General features: G+C 46.4%; 1 protein-coding gene across 1 annotated transcript in view; it reads left to right on the top strand.

Moving 5' to 3' along the window:
- Positions 1-3,491: 3,491 nt before the first annotated feature.
- MOB2 (MOB kinase activator 2) overlaps positions 3,492-25,092 on the top strand; it is a 62,443-nt gene continuing 40,842 nt past the window's right edge. Inside the window, exon 1 of the mRNA XM_069740448.1 lies at positions 3,492-3,635. Within this exon, the coding sequence (XP_069596549.1) occupies positions 3,619-3,635 (17 nt within the window). The 5' untranslated portion in view covers positions 3,492-3,618. The remainder of the gene's footprint in view (positions 3,636-25,092) is intronic.

Raw genomic sequence — 25,092 nt, forward strand, 5'->3', positions numbered from 1 at the left:
AGGCAGATGTGAGGCTCTGGGAAGCGGCACTGTGTAACCAGGCAGATGTGAGGCTCTGGGAAGCCGCACTGTGTAACCAGGCAGATGTGAGGCTCTGGGAAGCCGCACTGTATAACCAGGCAGATGTGAGGCTCTGGGAAGCCGCACTGTGTAACCAGGTAGATGTGAGGCTCTGGGAAGCCGCACTGTGTAACCAGGCAGATGTGAGGCTCTGGGAAGCCGCACTGTATAACCAGGCAGATGTAAGGCTCTGGGAAGCCGCACTGTGTAACCAGGCAGATGTGAGGCTCTGGGAAGCCGCACTGTGTAACCAGGTAGATGTGAGGATCTGGGAAGCGGCACTGTGTAACCAGGCAGATGTGAGGCTCTGGGAAGCGGCACTGTGTAACCAGGTAGATGTGAGGATCTGGGAAGCGGCACTGTGTAACCAGGCAGATGTGAGGCTCTGGGAAGCGGCACTGTGTAACCAGGCAGATGTGAGGCTCTGGGATGCGGCACTGAGTAACCAGGTAGATGTGAGGCTCTGGGAAGCCGCACTGTGTAACCAGGCAGATGTGAGGATCTGGGAAGCCGCACTGTGTAACCAGGCAGATGTGAGGCTCTGGGATGCGGCACTGAGTAACCAGGTAGATGTGAGGCTCTGGGATGCCGCACTGTGTAACCAGGCAGATGTGAGGCTCCGGGAAGCCGCATTGTGTAACCAGGCAGATGTGAGGCTCCGGGAAGCCGCACTGTGTAACCAGGTAGATGTGAGGCTCTGGGAAGCCGCACTGTGTAACCAGGCAGATGTGAGGCTCCGGGAAGCCGCACTGTGTAACCAGGCAGATGTGAGGCTCTGGGAAGCGGCACTGTGTAACCAGGTAGATGTGAGGATCTGGGAAGCGGCACTGTGTAACCAGGCAGATGTGAGGCTCTGGGAAGCGGCACTGTGTAACCAGGCAGATGTGAGGCTCCGGGAAGCGGCACTGTGTAACCAGGCAGATGTGAGGCTCTGGGAAGCGGCACTGTGTAACCAGGCAGATGTGAGGCTCTGGGAAGCGGCACTGTGTAACCAGGCAGATGTGAGGCTCCGGGAAGCCACATTGTGTAACCAGGCAGATGTGAGGCTCTGGGAAGCCGCACTGTGTAACCAGGCAGATGTGAGGCTCCGGGAAGCCGCACTGTGTAACCAGGCAGATGTGAGGCTCTGGGAAGCCGCACTGTGTAACCAGGCAGATGTGAGGCTCTGGGAAGCCGCACTGTGTAACCAGGCAGATGTGAGGCTCTGGGAAGCCGCACTGTGTAACCAGGCAGATGTGAGGCTCTGGGAAGCGGCACTGTATAGCCAGGCAGATGTGAGGCTCTGGGAAGCGGCACTGTGTAACCAGGCAGATGTGAGGCTCCGGGAAGCGGCACTGTGTAACCAGGCAGATGTGAGGCTCTGGGAAGCGGCACTGTGTAACCAGGCAGATGTGAGGCTCCGGGAAGCCGCATTGTGTAACCAGGCAGATGTGAGGCTCTGGGAAGCCGCACTGTGTAACCAGGCAGATGTGAGGCTCCGGGAAGCCGCACTGTGTAACCAGGCAGATGTGAGGCTCTGGGAAGCCGCACTGTGTAACCAGGCAGATGTGAGGATCTGGGAAGCGGCACTGTGTAACCAGGTAGATGTGAGGCTCTGGGAAGCCGCACTGTGTAACCAGGCAGATGTGAGGCTCTGGGAAGCCGCACTGTGTAACCAGGCAGATGTGAGGATCTGGGAAGCGGCACTGTGTAACCAGGCAGATGTGAGGCTCTGGGAAGCCGCACTGTGTAACCAGGCAGATGTGAGGCTCTGGGAAGCCGCACTGTGTAACCAGGTAGATGTGAGGCTCTGGGAAGCGGCACTGTGTAACCAGGCAGATGTGAGGCTCTGGGAAGCGGCACTGTGTAACCAGGCAGATGTGAGGCTCCGGGAAGCCGCATTGTGTAACCAGGCAGATGTGAGGCTCTGGGAAGCCGCACTGTGTAACCAGGCAGATGTGAGGCTCCGGGAAGCCGCACTGTGTAACCAGGCAGATGTGAGGCTCTGGGATGCCGCACTGTGTAACCAGGCAGATGTGAGGCTCTGGGAAGCGGCACTGTGTAACCAGGCAGATGTGAGGCTCTGGGAAGCCGCATTGTGTAACCAGGCAGATGTGAGGCTCCGGGAAGCCGCACTGTGTAACCAGGCAGATGTGAGGCTCTGGGAAGCCGCACTGTGTAACCAGGCAGATGTGAGGATCTGGGAAGCGGCACTGTGTAACCAGGCAGATGTGAGGCTCTGGGATGCCGCACTGTGTAACCAGGCAGATGTGAGGCTCCGGGAAGCCGCATTGTGTAACCAGGCAGATGTGAGGCTCTGGGAAGCCGCACTGTGTAACCAGGCAGATGTGAGGCTCCGGGAAGCCGCACTGTGTAACCAGGCAGATGTGAGGCTCTGGGATGCCGCACTGTGTAACCAGGCAGATGTGAGGCTCTGGGAAGCCGCACTGTGTAACCAGGCAGATGTGAGGCTCTGGGAAGCGGCACTGTGTAACCAGGCAGATGTGAGGCTCTGGGAAGCCGCACTGTGTAACCAGGCAGATGTGAGGCTCTGGGAAGCCGCACTGTGTAACCAGGCAGATGTGAGGCTCTGGGAAGCCGCACTGTGTAACCAGGCAGATGTGAGGCTCTGGGAAGCCGCACTGTGTAACCAGGCAGATGTGAGGCTCTGGGAAGCGGCACTGTGTAACCAGGCAGATGTGAGGCTCTGGGATGCCGCACTGTGTAACCAGGCAGATGTGAGGATCTGGGAAGCCGCACTGTGTAACCAGGCAGATGTGAGGCTCTGGGAAGCCGCACTGTGTAACCAGGCAGATGTGAGGCTCTGGGAAGCCGCACTGTGTAACCAGGCAGATGTGAGGCTCTGGGAAGCCGCACTGTGTAACCAGGCAGATGTGAGGATCTGGGAAGCCGCACTGTGTAACCAGGCAGATGTGAGGCTCTGGGAAGCCGCACTGTATAACCAGGCAGATGTGAGGATCTGGGAAGCCGCACTGTGTAACCAGGCAGATGTGAGGATCTGGGAAGCCGCACTGTGTAACCAGGCAGATGTGAGGCTCTGGGAAGCCGCACTGTATAACCAGGCAGATGTGAGGATCTGGGAAGCCGCACTGTGTAACCAGGCAGATGTGAGGCTCTGGGAAGCCGCACTGTGTAACCAGGCAGATGTGAGGCTCTGGGAAGCCGCATTGTGTAACCAGGCAGATGTGAGGAACTGGAAATGCAGCCGACAACCCCGGTGACAGCTGCAATGGCGGCACATTTAGTTGTCACCCAGTCACTCCCTGCGCCATGACTCTGCAGCTGTCGCAGCCGCTGACTACAACTCCCAGCATGCCTGCACGCGGAGTGCACAGGTCTCATCAGTGCGGAGACAGCGCACGAGGCTCCGCCCACTACCCGCAGCGCTTTTCCCACAATGCACCGCGCCCGCTCTCTCCATCTCCCATGCTGCCCCGCTCGGTGACGTCGGATCCGGAAGTGCGCGTGCTGCGGGCGGTGCTGTGTTTACTTCCGCCGGAGCCTGAGCCGGGGAGCGGGAGGCACCGAGGATGAGCTGAGCCGGAGGGGGCAGCAGACATGGAGTGGCTTATGGGGTAAGACTGGGGCAGCGGCTCCTGAGGAGGAGCAGCAGGAGGATGGAGCAGGTGCAGGGGGTAATATGAAGGGCAGCGGCTGAGAGGGGAACCTGGGACAAGAGCAAGTTAGGGAGGACACAGGAAAACCAAGGAGCTAACATGGAGGGGAAGGGGTGACGGCAGTGTGGGGATGGCAGGACACTGTGGGAGACAGCGAGTGATGGGTACAGCGGGCATGGCAGGCTGCATGGAGGGCAGCAGTGTGCTGGTATTTGGGGGTCTGACCTGGTGAAGATGACAGTGGTTATTGGGGTCTGACCTGGAGGAGATGGCAGTGGGGTGACAGCGGTTATTGGGGTCTGACCTGGAGGAGATGGCAGTGGGGTGACAGCGGTTATTGGGGTCTGACCTGGAGGAGATGGCAGTGGTTATTGGGGTCTGACCTGGCGGAGATGACAGTGGGGTGACAGCAGTTATTGGGGTCTGACCTGGAGGAGATGGCAGTGGGGTGACAGCGGTTATTGGGGTCTGACCTGGAGGAGATGGCAGTGGGGTGACAGCAGTTATTGGGGGTCTGATCTGGCGGAGATGGCAGTGAGGTGACAGAGGTTATTGGGGTCTGACCTAGAGGAGATTGCAGTGGGGTGAGAGCAGTTATTGGGGTCTGACCTGGCGGAGATGGCAGCGGGGTGACAGCAGTTATTGGGGCTCTGACCTGGAGGAGATGGCAGTGGGGTGACAGTGGTTTTTGGGGGTCTGAGATGGCTGTGGGGTGACAGCAGTTATTGGGGATCTGGCCTGGAGGAGATGGCAGTGGGGTGACAGTGGTTTTTGGGGGTCTGAGATGGCAGTGGGATGACAGCAGTTATTGGGGGTCTGACCTGGCGGAGATGGCAGTGAGGTGACAGCAGTTATTGGGGTCTGACCTAGAGGAGATGGCAGTGGGGTGACAGCAGTTATTGGGGTCTGACCTGGCGGAGATGACAGTGGGGTGACAGCAGTTAATGGGGGTCTGACCTGACAGAGTTGGCAGTGGGGTGACAGTGGTTATTGTGGTCTGACCTGGAGGAGATGACAGTGGGGTGACAGCAGTTATTGGGGTCTGACCTGGCGGAGATGACAGTGGGGAGACAGCAGTTAATGGGGGTCTGACCTGACAGAGATGGCAGTGAGGTAACAGCAGTTATTGGGGGTCTGACCTGGCGGAGATGGCAGTGGGGTGACAGTGGTTATTGTGGTCTGACCTGGCGGAGATGACAGTGGGGAGACAGCAGTTAATGGGGGTCTGACCTGACAGAGATGGCAGTGAGGTAACAGCAGTTATTGGGGGTCTGACCTGGCGGAGATGGCAGTGGGGTGACAGTGGTTATTGGGGTCTGACCTGGAGGAGATGGCAGTAAGGTGACACAGTGGTTATTGTGGTCTGATCTAGAGGAGATGGCAGTGGGGTGACAGCAGTTATTGGGGTCTGACCTGGCGGAGATGGCAGTGGGGTGCCAGCAGTTAATGGGGGTCTGACCTGACAGAGTTGTCATTATCAGTAGCGCTGATAATGATAGGGCAGAATGGCTGACCAGAAATTATGCTATAAATTCTGCAGCAGAGAGCTGTAATGGGGTGACAGTGTGTGTGTAACTGTTCGCGGTAATGGGCATCTGAAGCTGCAGAAAGTGGAAGGAGATGATGGTAATGTTGGAAACGGCAAAAACAAACATGGGGAGGGATGTGGTAGTTCTGAGTTATGTACGGACTCAGACTGTTCTCTATGTATGGACTGAGCATGTTATTCGGGAATGCTGTACCTTTAGGATTTCCAGTTCTGGCATCATTGTTGATGCATGGTGGCATCCCAGAGAATATTGGAGGTCAGAAGGACCACAGATTTTGAGATTTAGTGGTGTGAGCATTTTGGATAAGAATGAAAACATGAAGAATGATGTGTCTGATGAAAACATGAACATTGCTCTGCAGCATCTTACCTGGCTTATGCAGGGCTCTGTAGTTGGGCTTCAGAGACAGCACAGACATAACCCTTTCACTTCCAGACTTGAAGAAAACTGAAAGTTGACATCTTATTTTTAGATAAATCCTATTAATAATGCATATGGAGATGAGAATGGCAAGACAGGACTGCTGCCAAGCTGCTTTTTGCTTCCTCTGCTGTCAGCACCGTGCGGGACAGCTGGGTCATTTGAGACAGACTGGTTGCTGTAGATGCCCAACCTGACAACCAAAAACTGCTGTCAGGTTGTATCTCGCTGGAGTCTCAGATTACTCCAGTCTTCACCTCTCTGGCACATGATTTGGTGCCCAGCTGAGGACAGAGAAGGGAACACGCTTCTTAGCATTAGTGAGACCACACTATTAAAAGAGAACGATCAGAGTATTATGTTACTATGCCTGAGGAGGTGGTGATGGCGAACTCAGTCGAGGGGTTCAAAAGAGGCCTGGATGTCTTCCTGGAGCAGAACAATATTGTATGATACAATTATTAGGTTCTGTAGAAGGACGTAGATCTGGGGATTTATTATGATGGAATATAGGCTGAACTGGATGGACAAATGTCTTTTTTCGGCCTTACTAACTATGTTACTATGTTAGAGTAAAAAAACAAATAAATGTAAATCCCCAATAACGTGTCTCCTGTGAGAAGAGCTTTTTGTGACCCTAAGATAACACTTTTTACCCCTGATATTTTTCTTTTCTAGCTTACTTTTATGATTGAGCCTCATAGATCACCATAAAATGGACTCCAGCTTTTAATTGTCAAGCAGAGGCAGCAAAGTTAAAAGAAATATCTGGTTGTGAAACTCATCGTTTGTCAGTCCATTAGAGAATGAATGGAGCGATGGTCAAGTGTTCACATTCTATGAGGTGTAAGCGCCTTGTTCTGCCTATTTGTGAGAGGCCCAGCAGTCGGACCCCATCAGTAAATGCGTTATAGCTTGTTTTCTCTAGACCACCATTTTAATGGATGGCAGTACCCCCTATTCAGGATCCTCATTTCTTGAACAGATTATATCGTGGCTACAAAGTGTTTTTTTTTTTCTCTATTGAATTTCTCCTGTCCTGCACTACACAGGCAGCTCATTGATTTAAAGGGAGTCTGCCAGCACAGAATGTCTGTTCAAACCATGTACAAGCACTTGGTGCTTCACAGTGGGGCCAAGTGCACCTTCCCACCTGCTTGTTTCCCTCAATATTGTGGCTCAATAAAGCTGTCAATCAAAGAAGAGGGGGTGGAGATAGAGGAAAAACAGGCTGGAAGGTGCGCTTGGCCATCGCCATGGTACACCGGGCACTTGTACTTGAACAGTCATTTTGTGCTGACAGAGGTCCTTTAAATGGACCTTAATCAATGTGCTACTTCCTTTCTGATGGAACTGCAGAGGAATTGAACACTTCCGTCATGCAGGGGCGCTCTATGCGATTTGCTGATTGTCAAAGTATCTTTTTATATGATTAAGAATTGTTCTAAGGAGAGAGCTGCACTAAGGCTATGTGCACACGTTGCAGATTAGGCTTAGGAATTTCTGGTGTGGATTCTGCCTGTCCTGGCAGATAACGCAGCTGCGGATTTGTCGCGGTTTTTTGTGCGTTTCTGCAGCGGATTTTCCGCAAAGTCTGCACAGCATTTTTCTCTCTCATTGATTTACATTGTACTGTAAATCAATTGCGGATCTCCAGCCTTTCTGCACCTCAAAAAACACTGCGGATCCGCCGAGAATCCGCAACGTGTGCACATACCCTTCGTGTTGGTGAGAACGCAGTTTGGGTTATAGATCTTGAGGACCGGTTTTTGAGCTCCTGGTATTATTGCAGGTGACTCTTCTGCGTGGTGTTCCCATCCCTTTGTGTATTACACACAGTCTGGCAGGATTTCAGTTCAACTTGGTTTTATTTATTGAAAATGCAGCAGATTTGCTGATGATGAAGAATGTACCGGTGCCGGCAGATTACACTGGATGCTCTGAGGATCTGTCACTCACACAGTTTTCAGTTCTCTTTATGCCACTTTTAACTTGGGACATTTATTTGCGAAGGGTTTTGTCCTGGAATGAAATCTTCCATTTCTATCACACGGCTTGGCCAGATGTGACCTTGTGTGTCCTTACCACCCAGTCCAATCTAGACTGTACTGCTGAGACGATAAACTGCCTCATGTTATAGTTCTTAAAGGGTTTCTCTGGTGAAAAAAAGTTATCAGATATCCACTGAATAGGTGATAACTTACAGATTGTTAGGGGTCCAACTGTTGAGATCCACCCAGGTCGGCTGAACAGGGCACTTTTATCCCTGATAGAATAGCGCTGCAGCGTTTCCTTGATGGCTACTCCACTCATTCTCTGTAGAGACTTTCAGAAACAGCGGAGTACAGCGGTTGGCAGTCCTATAGAGAATGAACGGAGTGATGGTCAGACATGCACTCTCCGGATACAGTTTAACTGGGATAGATGTATCCTGTTCCGCCAATTAGTGTGTCTCAGTGGTTGGACCCCCGCTGATTTAGATGTTACCACCCCTATGGATAGGTGATAACTTCTTTTCATTGGACAACCCCTTTAAAGAGTTAGTCCTGCTCCACTTACTTCCCATTAAGAGCTGAGCATCACAGCTGCCATAATATCTACTTGTTCAGGATATGTGCACGATCGGCAGGTACTTTGCACCTGGACTATTTATTAGAATTAAACGGGTGCCCGGTACCTGCAGATCCACTACCCTTCCGGGCAGGTATCGGTAGAGGTGACATCTCATGCCCCACGCAAGGTAGAAGTGAGAGGAGCAGGACTGACCCTTTAAAATCTTCTTGTCCCCGAGCATGGAATGGACACTCTTGTGGGAGCACAACAGGTTTACAGTCATTGTCGTTATCGTCTTTTCATCTATTTCTACTAGTTTGGTGTGTGTGGGGGGATTCAACATAATAATATTGCTCAGATTCAGTATTTTTGAAGCTGATGCCTGTCACTACTCCTGACCTTGGCACTGACACGCTCCTGAATCATCAGATTGGGAGGGGGTATGCTGCTTGTAAATAAGAAGCCCTGTCTGACATGTTGGTGCTTCCCTGCCCTGTGGAATTGATGAAAGGGTTTGAGCTTGTCTGACTGTATCATGAAGTGCCTCTGATTGACATTAAGGACTCTGTATGTGCTTTTTAGTGACCCGTAAATGACTCCCTAAATGCGTTGTCAACTTCTACATTTTAATTTTAAGCTTGCCTTGTTTTAAAAAAATAATATACTTAGCTTTACAGAGTTCCTGCTTCTCCATCCCTGCCTATTAGTGATGAGCGAGTGTACTCGTTGCTCGGGTGGTCTCCGAGTATGTATGACTGCTCAGAGATTTAGTTTTCATCACTGCAGCTGAATGATTTGCGGCTACTAGCCAGGCTGAGTACATGTGGGGGTTGCCTGGTTGCTAGGGAATCCCCACATGTAATCAGGCTGGCTAATAGCTGTAAATCATTCAGCTGCCTGCAATGAAAACTAAATCTCCTAGCACTAACAAATACTCAGAGATCACCTGAGCGTGCTCGGGAAATCTCGAGTATTGAGTACACTCGCTCATCACTACTGCCTATCCAACCCTTCCCTGATATCTACAGCACCAGTCTTGTGCCGTCTTCCTCGCCATCACTGCTGAGCCTAGCCATTAGCGGCAGAGCTTAGTGCAGTACATGCAGGCTGGTCAGCAAAGGACGGGGGAGCGGCGGGGAGGTAGCGCCACAGCAGAGGTCGAGGAGTAATGCTAATTTTGACATTCTTTAATCAGGTCATTCCTACACAGCATATAAAATTGGAAGACCTCTTTAAGGTTCACTTTTTGGGTACAATGCGCCAACTAGTTCCCCAACTGGCAGTCGCTGCATGTGTCCTTATTGTTGCACACAGAAGGATCTTTTGGTGATTTCCCTTTAGCCCTGAATTCTGCTTGTCCTCCCTGGTGACATATGACTTACTCCACGTTTATGAGCCTCACAACTGATAAGCTGGGAATATGCCATTTATGGCCCTTGTTCTTCAGACTGCCATTTTTCCCATTGCCTCGTGCACCTGCACGCTGGGCTCGGTTGATTGTGCTTGTGTTTTCACTAAGAATCGGGATGTAGGCTGCTGCTGACACTTGGCTTTGGCTCATCTTCCTTGAGGATGTAACACCATCTTCTTCTCAACATCCTCTTAGGGAAGAGCCAGGACACCCCAATGTATCACCTTTTTCTATTTCTGGAGTGTCCAGAATGCACACTGTATTGAGCACAAGGCCTAGGGGTGCATTTAGGCTGCGTGATGCTGCCAAGAAATTTACCGGGCCGTTGGCCATTAAACACCCGTTTAGACAGACCACCTCGCTTCACATGAGCATCTATCGATCAGTAATAGATTGTTCAGGCTGCCATTGTGCTTGACACCACTGGGTTTCCTGCCACAAACAATGATCTCTCCTGCAAACAAAAAGATCTTTTCACCAAACAAGTGACTGGCTCCTTGGCAGTAAACTGCACCATAAATCCTGAAAGCAACGTTCCTAGGATAACTTGTTCATGGTAGTTGTGCTCTTTACAAGTGCTGGGTACTATTTTTTACTTTATTTTAAGGCAGACTGGGGCTATGTACATCCATATATACTACTGATGAATGATATCCAAGTATGGTTGCCTGGAGTGGCATTACAATTTATTCCATTTATGCAGATTAATGTAGTATTGAGGCTTCCAAGAATACATTTGCAGTACAGTTTTTAGAAGGGGATAGCATGCACTTTGTTACTGAAATGACTGTAAAACTACAAAATGTGGCGTGTCCTAGGGTATCCATAATGTAACCGCTGTTAGTCCTGCGCACTTGTAAATTTGTGGTGCCGCAGTAAAGCTTCTGCAGTCTAGCAGGAGACAGGTCAGAGAGAGTCGGGGACCCTGGGGAAAGACAGAAAAAGCTTGTTGTACCTGTCTTCTGTTTTGCTTGAAACATTGCATTCAAGGAGAGCTGTGTGCGGACTAGAAGGATCCGGACTAGTGATGAGTGAATATACTCGGGTGGTCTCCGAATATTTGTTAGTGTTCGGAGATTTGGTTTTTGTTGACGCAGCAGCATGATTTACAGCTACTAGCCAGCCTGAGTACATGTGGGGGTTGCCTGGTTGCTAGGGAAACCCCACATGTATCCAAGCTGTCTATCAGCTGTAAATCATGCATCTGAGGCAAGGAAAACTAAATCTCCGAGCAGTGACAAATACTCAGAGACCACCCGAGCAACGAGTACACTCGCTCATCACTAATTATTATTAATATTATTTATTATTATAGCGCCGTTTATTCCATGGCGCTTTACATGTGAGGAGGGGTATACATAATAAAACAAGTACAATAATCTTGAACAATACAAGTCACAACTGGTACAGGAGGAGAGAGGACCCTGCCCGCGAGGGCTCACAGCCTACAATCAGGACTGCTTGACGATCATGAGTGCTGACTGAGTATCTGTTGGGTTCTTTTTTCCCCTGTAACCGGGATCCGATAAATGTCTACTCCTGGGGCAGTATTAATGAAATTCAGTTTCATCATATCAATTGATGGTTTTCAAGACTGCACTTGAGGATATCTTCCAGGTTCTGGCAATTAGGCTGGGTTCACATTGCGTAAATGGCAATGTACTGATGGCATCCGTTACATAGCGGCACTAACGCTATGTAACGGATGCGTTAGCGCACCCATTGACTGCCATTATCTAACACATGTCATAATCGGCATTTGTTAGCGATGTGCCGTCATTCTGTGACAGACGCGGTCTGCAGCGTTTTGGGGTCTGTCACCGCTGGCACTTACATTGCGCAGTCCATTTAACGCATGCATTGAACGGACTGCCCTAGCACAATGTGAACCTTGCCTTATCTGGATTGACTGACCTTTATGTCTTTAACGTAATGATGGACTATCATTAATCTTTATTTACTTGAGTGCTTCTTGCCATATTGTGGCTTAGAACTGTATGGACCTATGTGCCCACACTGCCTCTGCAGAACACAGTTGATGGTCACACTGTGGGAAGGTCAGTGATTCCACAAATGACTTCTAGAAGAGGCATTCCTGTTTATTAGATGCCATTCCAGGTGATACCTGATGACTTGAGAGAAGCCAAGCTGTCATCAAAGGAAAAGCGGGGTACGTTGAGGAATCCAATAATTAAAACCTATTGTGGTTTCTTTTCTCCTTGTTTCCATGTGTTCCTTCCTTTTTTGCTGCCTATAGTCTGAATGTATAATGTGCACATTCCAATAAGGACAAGGAAAGTCACAACGTGCTCCCTATGTTCACATTTCTCAAGCGTCCCCCACCAGGTCCAGGGGTTCATCAGAGGGATGCAGAGGGTATCTGGTCCAGGTTGTGGCAAAATATTACAACTAAGAGATTCAGGCCTGGCTTGGCTCTATGTATCCGTCAACACCTATCGATGATCTGGCGATTATACATATATAGAGGATACTGTACACCTATTAGGTTATATGTCCCTCTATTCCACCCTCCTGTGTACTTTGATTTGTGCGTCATGGTTCAGCATACAGGCCTATACTACCTATCCTCTATGGCGGCTTAATCCAACATTGACAGAGGAGCCAGCATTTCATTTTTTTCCCCATAAATTAATAGTACACACTGAAGTAAGAAGCTTTGTAATATTGTAACATATCTCATTAGAGAAACCTGCTTCTTGGACAGGTAATGATCCAAATTCTCAATTCGCAGGTAAGTCTCCTCTCTTATGTAGAGGATAGAAGGAAGGAATAGCTGGTTGTCACTCCTCTGATTTGCATAGAATTTTGGGAGTAACAACTGTTATCTCCTATCTCAGTAATAAGTCTTTATTCACTGAATACAGGTTTTACCCTTCAGTTGAGAATTTTGATAATGACTGATCAGTCCAGGAGGAGAAAAAAAAGCAGATTCCTCTGATAACCTATATTAGAAAGTTGCTTGTTTTCATGTTTTCTATTGGTTTATGAAACAAAAAATAAAAATGAAGACTGTTACTCTTATAGCAGGATTGTGCTCAGTAACCTACAGACAGTGTCAGGTCGGCGCCGTTATACAGATTACAATGATACCTGGTGATGAAATCTGTCTTGTGGTTGTTGTTTAATTTTTATTTTCAGTTAATGATATGCTCGAGCTCCGGGACGGCCTGTGGGGGCTTCATGTGGGGCTCTGATTAGGTATTCATACTGATGACTTCTGACAGGTCACCGATCCCTCTGGCCTGCTCCCTAGTTTACATATTGCGTAGCATATGGTTTATAAAAAAAAAAAATTCACAATCACTAGGCTGGCGCTGGCGCCTGCACTGTAGCATGATGCAGTGGATAATATTTCCAGGTTTTATTTTATTTAGACATATAGTTTTGTTGGAAAAAAAATTTAATCAAAATGGCGCTGGCGACCGCGCCTGCACAGCAGCATCTGTCACGTTCTCTAGCAAAATGGCGCCTGCGCAATGACCTAATTCGGAATGCAATAGACGCTACTGCACAAGCGTGGCTGCTGGTGACATTTTGATTTAGATCATATTTTTTTTTTTTTTTTTACAACAAAATTCTGACTAATTAAAAGGAATCCATCCATATTATCTACCGGATCATGCAACATCGCTAGCGCCTGCATGATGAATGTGAATTTTTTTTTTCAATCCATATTCTATGCATTATGTAAACTAGGGGGCAGGTCATTGAGGGATCAGTGACCTGTCAGAAGCCATACAGAAGACCCTCCACAGGCTGCCCCGGGGCACAGGAATATCATTAACTATAAACTGAAAATACAGATTAAATAACAACCACAAGACAGATTTCATCAACCGAGGTATCCTCTTTGTAATCAGCATAATGGCGCCAACCTGACACTGTAGGTTACTGTGCACAATCCTGCTGACAGGTTCGCTTTAAGTGATTTTTTTTCATCCATGAGTACATGTGTATATTTACATATGACTTCAGTGTTACATATAGCACAGGTGTGTAAAAACTTTTGACAGGTACTATTTGTGTGTGTGTATGTATGTATGTATATATATATATATATATATATATATATATATATATATATATATATATATATACTGATGTATGTGTAGTAATACGTGTATATTTGCAGATTTTTCATGTGATACACATTTTTTCCTCCACCCGGCTGCGGCTCTTTTTTAAGTCTGAGGCAATGATAAAGATATCGGTTTTTGTTGATGTGGACTTAGTAGGGAGGAGCAGGACATATATGTGACCAGATATTAACCCCTCTCTGACCTTAGACGTACTATCCCGTCGAGGTGCCCTGGGCCTATCTGACCCTCGACGGGATAATACGTCATAGCGATTGGCCGCGCTCACGGGGGGAACGCGGCCGATCGCGGCCGGGTGTCAGCTGCCTGTCGCAGCTGACATCCGGCACAATGTGCCAGGAGCGGTCACGGACCATCCCCGGCACATTAACCCCCGGCACACCGCGATCAAACATGATCACGGTGTGCCGGCGGTACAGGGAAGCGTCTCGCAGGGAGGGCGCTCCCTGCGGGCTTCCCTGAGACCCCGCAGCAACGCGATGTGATCGCGTTGCTCCGAGGGTCTCCTTACCTCCCTCCCTGCTCCAGGCTCAGATCCAGGCACTGTGAAGCAGCCTGCACTGCTATCAGACAGATCACCGATCTGACAGTGCTGTGCAAACTGTCAGATCACAGATCTGTGATGTCCCCCCCTGGGACAAAGTAAAAAAGTAAAAAAAAATGTTTCCAAATGTGTAAAAAAAAAATAAATAAAAATAAACTAATATTATAATGAAAAAAAATTCCTAAATAATGAAAAAAAAAATATTATTCCCATAAATACATTTCTTTATCTAAATAAAAAAACAAACAATAAAAGTACACATATTTAGTATCACTGCGTCCGTAACGACCCAACCTATAAAACTGTCCCACTAGTTAACCCTTTCAGTAAACACCATAAGAAAAAAAGAGGCAAAAAACAACGCTTTATTATCATACCGCCGAACAAAAAGTGGAATAACACGCGATCAAAAAGACAGATATAAATAACCATGGTACTGCTGAAAACGTCATCTTGTCCCGCAAAAAATGAGCCGCCATACAGCATCATCAGCAAAAAAAAAAGTTATAGTCCTCAGAATAAAGCGATGCCAAAATAATTATTTTTTCTATAAAATAGTTTTTATCGTATAAAAGCGCCAAAACATAAAAAAATATAAATGAGGTGTCGCTGTAATCGTACTGACCCAAAGAATAAAACTGCTTTATCAATTTTACCAAACGCGGAACGGTATAAACGCCTCCCCTAAAAGAAATTCATGAATAGCTGGTTTTTGGTCATTCTGCCTCACAAAAATCGGAATAAGAAGCGATCAAAAAATGTCACATGCCTGAAAATGTTACTAATAAAAACGTCAACTCGTCCCGCAAAAAACAAGACCTCACATGACTCTGTGGACCAAAATATGGAAAAATTATAGCTCTCAAAATGTGGTAACGCAAAAAATATTTTTTGCAATAAAAAGCGTCTTTCAGTGTGTGACGGCTGCCAATCATAAAAATCCGCTAAAAAACCCGCTATAAAAGTAAATCAAACCCCCCTTTATCACCCCCTTAGTTAGGGAAAAATTTAAAAAAAGTATTTCCATTTTCCCGCTAGGGTTAGGGTTAGGGCTAGGGTTAGGGTTAAGGCTAGGGTTAGGGTTAAGGCTGGGGTTAGGGTTAAAGCTAGGGTTAGGGCTAAATTATAGCTCTCAAAATGTGGTAACGCAAAAAATATTATTTTGCAATAAAAAGCGTCTTTCAGTGTGTGACGGCTGCCAATCATAAAAATCCGCTAAAAAACCCGCTATAAAAGTAAATCAAACCCCCCTTTATCACCCCCTTAGTTAGGGAAAAATTTAAAAAAAGTATTTCCATTTTCCCGTTAGGGCTAGGGTTAGGGTTAGGGTTAGGGCTAGGGTTAGGGCTAGGGTTAGGGCTAGGGTTAGGGCTAGGGTTAGGGCTAGGGTTAGGGCTAGGGTTATGGCTAGGGTTAGTGTTATGATCCGGTGACCTTGGAGCCGCATGAAACTTTCTCTGGAGTAGGTGGTAACTGTACTGACCGCAAATCCTGAACGAACACCGCAGCTAGAAGTAGCCGTGGGGTGTGCCTAACAAACCCTAGACACAGCCGGAGGACTAAATACCCTTATAGATGGAAATAGGAATTCTACCTTGCCTCAGAGCAGAACCCCAAAAGATAGGCAGCCCCCCACGAATATTGACTGTGAGTAGGAGAGGAAAGACACACGCAGGCTTAAAACAGGATTTAGCAAAAGAGGCCACTCTAGCTAAATAGGAAAGGATAGGACAGAATACTAAGCGGTCAGTATTAAAACCCTTCCAAAAATATCCACAGCAGATAATACAAAAAATTCCACAATCTAACTAAAGACGTGGAACGTATATCTGCAACTCCTGAGAATCCAACAAGACTGAGAAAATACTGACACAATCTAAGCTAGACAAGAAAAAACAAATGAAAAGCACTGAATTATCAAGCACACAGCATGTGTGCCACAGAAACAAAACCAGACACTTTGCTGATTTGGCAGCAAGGCAGGAGGAACCAGACAGAGGTTGAACACCTCCCAACAACCATGGACAACTGGCAAGGACTAATGAATCCTGCACACCTAAATACCCCAGTCAGAACTGCAATCAGCAGATACACCTGACCAGGACTGCAACCCAGGGACAACTGCATTACCACCTACAACCACCGGAGGGAGCCCAAAAGCAGAATTCACAACAGGTTAGGGCTAGGGTTAGGGCTAGGATTAGGGTTAAGGCTAGGGTTAAGGTTAGGGCTAGGGTTAAGGCTACAGTTAGGGTTGGGGCTAAAGTTAGGGTTAGGGTTTGGATTACATTTACGGTTGGGAATAGGGTTTGGATTAGGGTTAGGGGTGTGTCAGGGTTAGAGGTGTGGTTAGGGTTACTGTTGGGATTAGGGTTAGGGGTGTGTTTGGATTAGGGTTTCAGTTATAATTGGGGGGGTTTCCACTGTTTAGGCACATCAGGGGCTCTCCAAACGCGACATGGCGTCCGATCTCAATTCCAGCCAATTCTGCGTTGAAAAAGTAAAACAGTGCTCCTTCCCTTCCGAGCTCTCCCGTGTGCCCAAACAGGGGTTTACCCCAACATATCAGGTATCAGCGTACTCAGGACAAATTGGACAACAAATTTAGGGGTCGAATTTCTCCTGTTACCCTTGGAAAAATACAAAACTGGGGGCTGTAAAATAATTTTTGTGGGAAAAAAAAGATTTTTTATTTTCACGGCTCTGCGTTATAAACTGTAGTGAAACACTTGGGGGTTCAAAGTTCTCACAACACATCTAGATAAGTTCCTTGAGGGGTCTAGTTTCCAATATGGGGTCACTTGTGGGTTTCTACTGTTTAGGTACATTAGGGGCTCTGCAAACGCAATGTGACGCCTGCAGACCAATCCATCTAAGTCTGCATTCCAAATGAAGCTCCTTCCCTTCCGAGCCCTACCATGCGCTCAAACGGTGGTTCCCCCCCCCCCCCCCACATATGGGGTATCAGCGTACTCAGGACAAATTGGACAACAAGATTTAGGGTCCAATTTCTCCTGTTACCCTTGGGAAAATACAAAACTGGGGGCTAAAAAATAATTTTTGTGGGAAAAAATTTTTGTTTTATTTTTATGGCTCTGCATTATAAACTTCTGTGAAGCCCTTGGTGGGTCAAAGTGCTCACCACACATCTAGATAAGTTCCTTAGGGGGTCTACTTTCCAAAATGGTGTCACTTGTGGGGGTTTCAATGTTTAGGCACATCAGCGGCTCTCCAAACGCAACATGGCGTCTCATCTCAATTCCTGTCAATTTTGCATTAAAAAGTCAAATTGCCCTCCTTCGCTTCCGAGCTCTGTCATGCGCCCAAACAGTGGTTTACCCCCACATATGGGGTATCGGCGTACTCAGGAGAAAATGGTCCCCAAAAGTTGTTGTACAATTTGTCCTGTTACCCTTGGTAAAATAAAACAAATTGGAGCTGAATTAATTTTTTTGTGAAAAAAAGTTAAATGTTCATTTTTATTTAAACATTCCAAAAATTCCTGTGAAACACCAGAAGGGTTAATAAACTTCTTGAATGTAGTTTTGAGCACCTTGAGGGGTGCAGTTTTTAGAATGGTGTCACACTTGGGTGTTTTCTATCATATAGACCCCTCAAAATGATTTCAAATGAGATGTGGTCCCTAAAAAAAAAAATGGTGTTGTAAAAATGAGAAATTGCTGGTCAACTTTTAACCCTTATAACTCCCTAACAAAAAAAAATGTTGGTTCCAAAATTGTCCGGATGAAAAGTAGAAATGTGGGAAAGGTTACTTATTAAGTATTTTGTGTGACATACAGTGGGGCAAAAAAGTATTTAGTCAGTCAGCAATAGTGCAAGTTCCACCACTTAAAAAGATGAGAGGTGTCTGTAGTTTACATCATAGATAGACCTCAACTATGGGAGACAAAATGAGAAAAAAAATCCAGAAAATCACATTGTCTGTTTTTTTAACATTTTATTTGCATATTATGGTGGAAAATAAGTATTTGGTCAGAAACAAACAATCAAGATTTCTGGCTCTCACAGACCTGTAACTTCTTCTTTAAGAGTCTCCTCTTTCCTCCACTCATTACCTGTAGTAATGGCACCTGTTTAAACTTGTTATCAGTATAAAAAGACACCTGTGCACACCCTCAAACAGTCTGACTCCAAACTCCACTATGGTGAAGACCAAAGAGCTGTCAAAGGACACCAGAAACAAAATTGTAGCCCTGCACCAGGCTGGGAAGACTGAATCTGCAATAGCCAACCAGCTTGGAGTGAAGAAATCAACAGTGGGAGCAATAATTAGAAAATGGAAGACATACAAGACCACTGATAATCTCCCTTGATCTGGGGCTCCACGCAAAATCCCACCCCGTGGGGTCAGAATGATCACAAGAACGGTGAGCAAAAATCCCAGAACCACGCGGGGGGACCTAGTGAATGAACTGCAGAGAGCTGGGACCAATGTAACAAGGCCTACCATAAGTAACACAATACGCCACCATGGACTCAGATCCTGCAGTGCCAGACGTGTCCCACTGCTTAAGCCAGTACATGTCTGGGCCCGTCTGAAGTTTGCTAGAGAGCATTTGGATGATCCAGAGGAGTTTTGGGAGAATGTCCTATGGTCTGATGAAACCAAACTGGAACTGTTTGGTAGAAACACAACTTGTCGTGTTTGGAGGAAAAAGAATACTGAGTTGCATCCATCAAACACCATACCTACTGTAAAGCATGGTGGTGGAAACATCATGCTTTGGGGCTGTTTCTCTGCAAAGGGGCCAGGACGACTGATCCGGGTACATGAAAGAATGAATGGGGCCATGTATCGTGAGATTTTGAGTGCAAACCTCCTTCCATCAGCAAGGGCATTGAAGATGAAACGTGGCTGGGTCTTTCAACATGACAATGATCCAAAGCACACCGCCAGGGCAACGAAGGAGTGGCTTCGTAAGAAGCATTTCAAGGTCCTGGAGTGGCCTAGCCAGTCTCCAGATCTCAACCCTATAGAAAACCTTTGGAGGGAGTTGAAAGTCCGTGTTGCCAAGCGAAAAGCCAAAAACATCACTGCTCTAGAGGAGATCTGCATTGAGGAATGGGCCAACATACCAACAACAATGTGTGGCAACCTTTTGAAGACTTACAGAAAACGTTTGACCTCTGTCATTGCCAACAAAGGATATATTACAAAGTATTGAGATGAAATTTTGTTTCTGACCAAATACTTATTTTCCACCATAATATGCAAATAAAATGTTAAAAAACAGACAATGTGATTTTCTGGATTTTTTTTTCTCAGTTTGTCTCCCATAGTTGAGGTCTACCTATGATGTAAATTACAGACGCCTCTCATCTTTTTAAGTGGTGGAACTTGCACTATTGCTGACTGACTAAATACTTTTTTGCCCCACTGTATCTCTGTGATTTAATTGCATAAAAATTCAAAGTTGGAAAATTGCGAAATTTTCGCCAAATTTCTGTTTTTTTCCACAAACGCAGGTATTATCAAAGAAATTTTACCACTATCATGAGGTACAATATGTCACGAGAAAACAATGTCAGAATCACCAGGATCCGTTGAAGCGTTCCAGAGTTATAACCTCATAAAGGGACAGTGGTCAGAATTGTAAAAATTGGCCTGGTCATTGACGTGCAAACCACCCTTGGGGGTAAAGGGGTTAAATTCAGTTCCTTCTGGCCACAGTCTTTCAACTAATGGTCCACTCTGAAAGAGCATGGGCTGTAAGGCCTTCCCTATGACGGTGGTGGGGTCCAGCACACCAATCAAATAATTATCACCTATCTAGTCCAGTGGGTACGTGCGAAGTAATGTAGAACGGAGTGGGTTTTCCTATGTGAAAAGTGTATTGTAGAAACTTCTACTTTTTTTAGTCTGAAAATCTCTCCCAAGCTCTTGGAAGGACTAGCGGAGAACATGGAGGAGATCTGAAAAACGTACAACAATCTCACCTAAATCAAGTGGGGAATCGGAGAAACCATGCCAGAATGATTGAAAAGGAGGACACCGGGTAATTTAGCTAGGTGTTGTGTTTGTGATTATCCATTCAAGTGAGAGCTGTACTTTCATTCATAAATCAATATTAAAGCGAATTTTAGAAAATTTGTAATCTTAGAGTGAACTGCTTAATTGCCCACTTATGAGCCACCTTCATCCTGAACTTATCTTCCATTCTGACACACAAAAAAAAAACAAAATTAAAAACAGTTCAACTTGACGGACAGCAAGCACATTGAGATACAGGGTTACACATCCGATCCTACGCTACTAAGAGAGGAAAGGGGAGAAGGAACAGGGGTAGACACAGAAAAATGTGCTGAGCTTTCCAACAAGTCTTGTACCTCACCTAATGGTGCTTTCACATTGCGTTTAGTTATACGTTCATGAGTTCCGTCGGGGGTTGCGTCCGAACACCCCCCCCCCAATCCTGCAAAACATGACTTTGACGTATGTGCTGATGGGGCTGTAGACTAGAACGGTCCCTACAGGTCGCACGGCAGAGCATACATTCGCTATTTTGCATATGTATATATGCTCAAAAATGCTGCACGGCAGAGCGCACGTTCGGCCTGCCAGCACTATTATGGTCTATGGCCCCATCAGCGCATGCGTCCGAACCCTGTTTTGTTGAGGGCATTTGGACATATGCCACGGAGTGTGTAACTAAACACAATGTGAAAGCACCCTCAGAGCTGGACTCACAGCTACACAGCTCAGTATTGCTGTGTGTTGTCCTCCATGCTATCGCTGCTCGTTTTATGTGCTAACTGAGAAATGATTAGCAGAAATCTGTGTGCTGTGTATGGGAGACCTCATACTAGCTAGCTTCCGCCCACCAGCTCAGAGTCAATTGCAAATTAATAGATGGATCTTTTGGAAGGGAAAACTGGTGGAAATGCAGGCTACAAGTCATAATGACCAGAGATAGTGTTCTTATTAATCATGTCCACACAGGCAACTTATTCTTAAGATACTCAGAGTACATTAACCCTTTAAGACCACCTTCCAGCCAGGCGCCCAGTAGTAATGTAGAAGCAACAAATATAAGATGATTCCGACATCTTCTGTTAGAGGAACAACTCGCAGAACCGCTGATGGGTGTAACTGTGAAAGCAGGAGTAGCAGAACATGGGACTCAGTCTGGTGTTAGGTGACTGGTATCCCATCACATGTGAGTGGTGCCTCTGCTGCGCTGATCAATGACTGCTGTCATCGGTGTATTAGAAGAATCAATAGACACAAGGTTGGATGCTGCAGTAAATGGTGATAACGGACTGCAGACATTGATTAGCCCGGCAGTCTCCCTCCCGCACACCAAGAAGTCTCTCCTTATTCATGGTCTTTTCTTAACGTGCTTTGCTAGGTTCCTGAACAAACATTAATAATGAACAATAGTATATTTCTCATTTATTTTGAGTCTCGCTCCCTTATTCCGTTTTGTGTTAGTGCGCAGACGGGTCGTATATGTGGCCACACGTATGACCTCATATGGCTCGGTTGTCAGAGTAGATCCAGACCCATTGATTCTATGAGAGCGTTGTGCTTGTGTCTCGGAGATGCCATCTAGGATGGATGAAGGCGATTAATGGGACGAGATGCTAATCTGTGGATGTTCTGCAGACCTTCCATATGTATTAGCAGACCGGGCATAAGACCTCACACACTCACATTAGGAGAGAAGTGTGGAACGTGTTGGGACAGCGCATCCTGCATTTCTCTCCATATAAATATTATTTCTCTTTTAATTGAATGCATCCCACAACCAAAGACTTTAGGTGCAAACATGATGGCATATGTGCCCAGGGCATCTGGAATTAATTTCTGAGAACATCATATAGCTGATGAGTATAGACATGTATTACCCAATTCCAAAATAAAGTCAGGACGCTGTGTAAAATGTAAAGAAAATCAGAATACAATGTTCTTAAAACCTGTTTTATTCTCAATAGAACATAGGACACAGATCAGAGGTTGAATGTTGGACATTTTACCATTTCTTTTGGGAAAAATGAACTCCTTTAGAAATTGATGGTGGCAGTAACACCTCTGCAAAAAGTTGTGCCTGGGCCGTGTACCAGTGTGTAAATGTTTAGGAAGTGCAAACAATCGCTGGAGGTTTGGGAAAGTTATGTTCATGCTTTTTTAGTACTTTTTCAGATGGGTTTCGGAGCAGACCTGCCTCAAACCCATCTGAATAAGACGTTGTGTGCACATACCCGAATGGAAGGCACGTCTGCTGGGCTCAATTGTCCGGTGTAAGTAAACGTGTGACTATTTCAGATTCCGCACCCTTCTGTCCCACAGTACAGGGCTCCGGCAGCGGGCGCCGCCGTCTCGCGGGCTGGGAGGAAGCTTTCTATTGTTACTACACAATGCTTTGTTTTTCTTTATTTGTTTTTTGTGTTTCATCGATGCAGGAAGGGTGGCGGACATGTGAATGCTTGGTATGGCTTTGATTCTGGCCTTTTTGCAGAAGAACCATGCTGCTCAGTACGATCACGCGCTTCACATTTTTTACTTTTATCCTGCCAGATATATTTCAAACTATACTCAGCCAATTCCACTCTCATACAGCTTCATACATCTTGCCATTGACATTTTTTTTTTCAATTATATACATATACAGCTCTGGCAAAAATTGAGACCACTGCAAAATGTTCAGTTTGTCTGATTTTTCTCTTTATAGGTATATTTTTGAGTAATATGTAAATTGTTCTTTTATTCTATAAACTACTGACAACATGTCTCCAATGTTCCAAGCCATAAATTTTGTATTTCTGAAAATGAGAAATGGTCAAAATAACAAAAACATTAATTGCTTGCAGACCTCAAATAATGCAAAAAAAAACCAAGTTCATAATCCTTTAGAAACAACAATACTAATGTTTTAACTCGGGAAGAGTTCAGAAATCAATATTTTGTGGAATAACCATGATTTTTAATCCCAGCTTTCATGCGTCTTGACATGCTTTCCACCAGTCTTTCACACTGCTTTTGGGTGACCTTATGCCACTCCTGGTACAAAAATGTAAGCAGTTCTTCCTTGTTTGATGGCTTGTGACTATAGATCTTCCTCTTGATTACATTCCAGAGGCTTTCAATGGGGTTCAGGTCTGGAGATTGGGCTGCCCCTGACAGGGATTTGATGTGGTGGTCCTGCATCCACACCTTGATTGACCTAGCTGTGTGGCATGGCGCATTGTTCTGCTGGAAAACCAGTCCTCAGCGTTGGGGAACATTGCCTGAGCAGAAGGAATCTACTGTTTTTCCAGGATACCCTTGTATGCGGCTTGATTCATATGTCATTCGCAAAGATTAACCTGCTCAATTCCAGCCTTGCTGAAGCCTCCCCAGATCATCACCGATCCTCCACCAAACTTCACAGTGGGTGCAAGACACTGTGGCTTGTACGCCTCTCCATGTCTCCGTCTAACCATTAAACGACCAGGTGTTGATCTGGGGATGCTTCAGCAAGGCTGGAATTGGGCAGGTTGCTCTTTGTGATGGACGTACGACTCAAGCTGCATACAAGGTTATCCTGTCCTGGAAAAATCAGTTGATTCCTTCTGATCACGTGTGGATGCAGGACCACCGCATCAAACCCCTGTCATGGGCAGCCCAATCTCCAGACCTGAACCTCATTGAAAACCTCTGGAATGTAATCAAGAGGAAGATGAATAGTCACTAGCCATCAAACAAAGAAGAACTGCTTACATTTTTGCACCGGGAGTGGCACAAGATCACCCAAAAGCAGTGTGAAAGACTGGTGGAAAGCATGCCAAGACACATGGAAGCTATGATTAAAAATCATGGTTATTCCACAAAATATTGATTTCTGAACTCTTCCTGAGGTAAAACATTAGTATTGTTGTTTCTAAATGATTATGATCTTGTTTTTTTTTGTTTTGTTTTTTTTTGCATTATTTGATGTTTGCAAGCAATGCATTTTTTGTTATTTTGACCATTTCTCATTTTCAGAAAATAAATGCAAAATGTATTGCTTGGAACTTCGGAGACATGTTGTCAGTAGTTTGTAGAATAATTGAACAATTTACATTTTACTCAAAAATATACCGTATTTTTCGGACCATTAGACACTTTTTCCCCAAATTTTTTTGGGTGGAAATGGGGTGCATCTAATGGTTGCAATATACTTACAAAAGCTGTGGCGGTGCGGCAGGGCTCTGTGGTGTGGTATGCTGGCTGAGCCCCCCCACGGAGCACAGAGAGCCGCTGCCACTGCCCCGGAACACAGCCCACCGCCACCACACCACAGAGCCCGGCAGCCACCGTAACATGACAGCAACGGATGTGCGGGGGCCTCCAGGCTTTGATGAAATGCTGGCGGAGCCCGCACGGAGCGCAGCGCGCCCCTGCCCCGGAGCGCAGAGTGCCCGCACCAGCTTGGGATGGGATTTCCCGGAGGCCACCCCATGAGCCTGGACCACCGAACGACCCCTGTGACCACTCCACCTGTGCCGATCCCTTCCCTGGTAAGCTGAATTCGGACTGTAAGACGGACCCCCATTTGACACATTTTTTTTTCGCGATTTTCCTTCTGAAAATTTGGAGTGCGTCTTATGGTCCGGTGCGTCTTATAGTCCAAATAATACGGTACCTATAAAGAGAAAAATCAGACAAAGTGAAAATTTTGCAGTGGTCTCTTAATTTTTGCCGGTGGTGAAACTTTTGGTATATTATCTTTTGGCATTTGCTGTAGATGTAAAATGTGGTGAAAATGTGCAGCGTTAATTGAGCTTCTGCTCTACGGGACAGTTTTATGCTGCAAGTTTCTTACACGGGGGTTAGATG

This window comes from Ranitomeya imitator, chromosome 9, assembly GCF_032444005.1.
Source record: "Ranitomeya imitator isolate aRanImi1 chromosome 9, aRanImi1.pri, whole genome shotgun sequence".
In the NCBI taxonomy this organism is placed as follows: domain Eukaryota; kingdom Metazoa; phylum Chordata; class Amphibia; order Anura; family Dendrobatidae; genus Ranitomeya; species Ranitomeya imitator.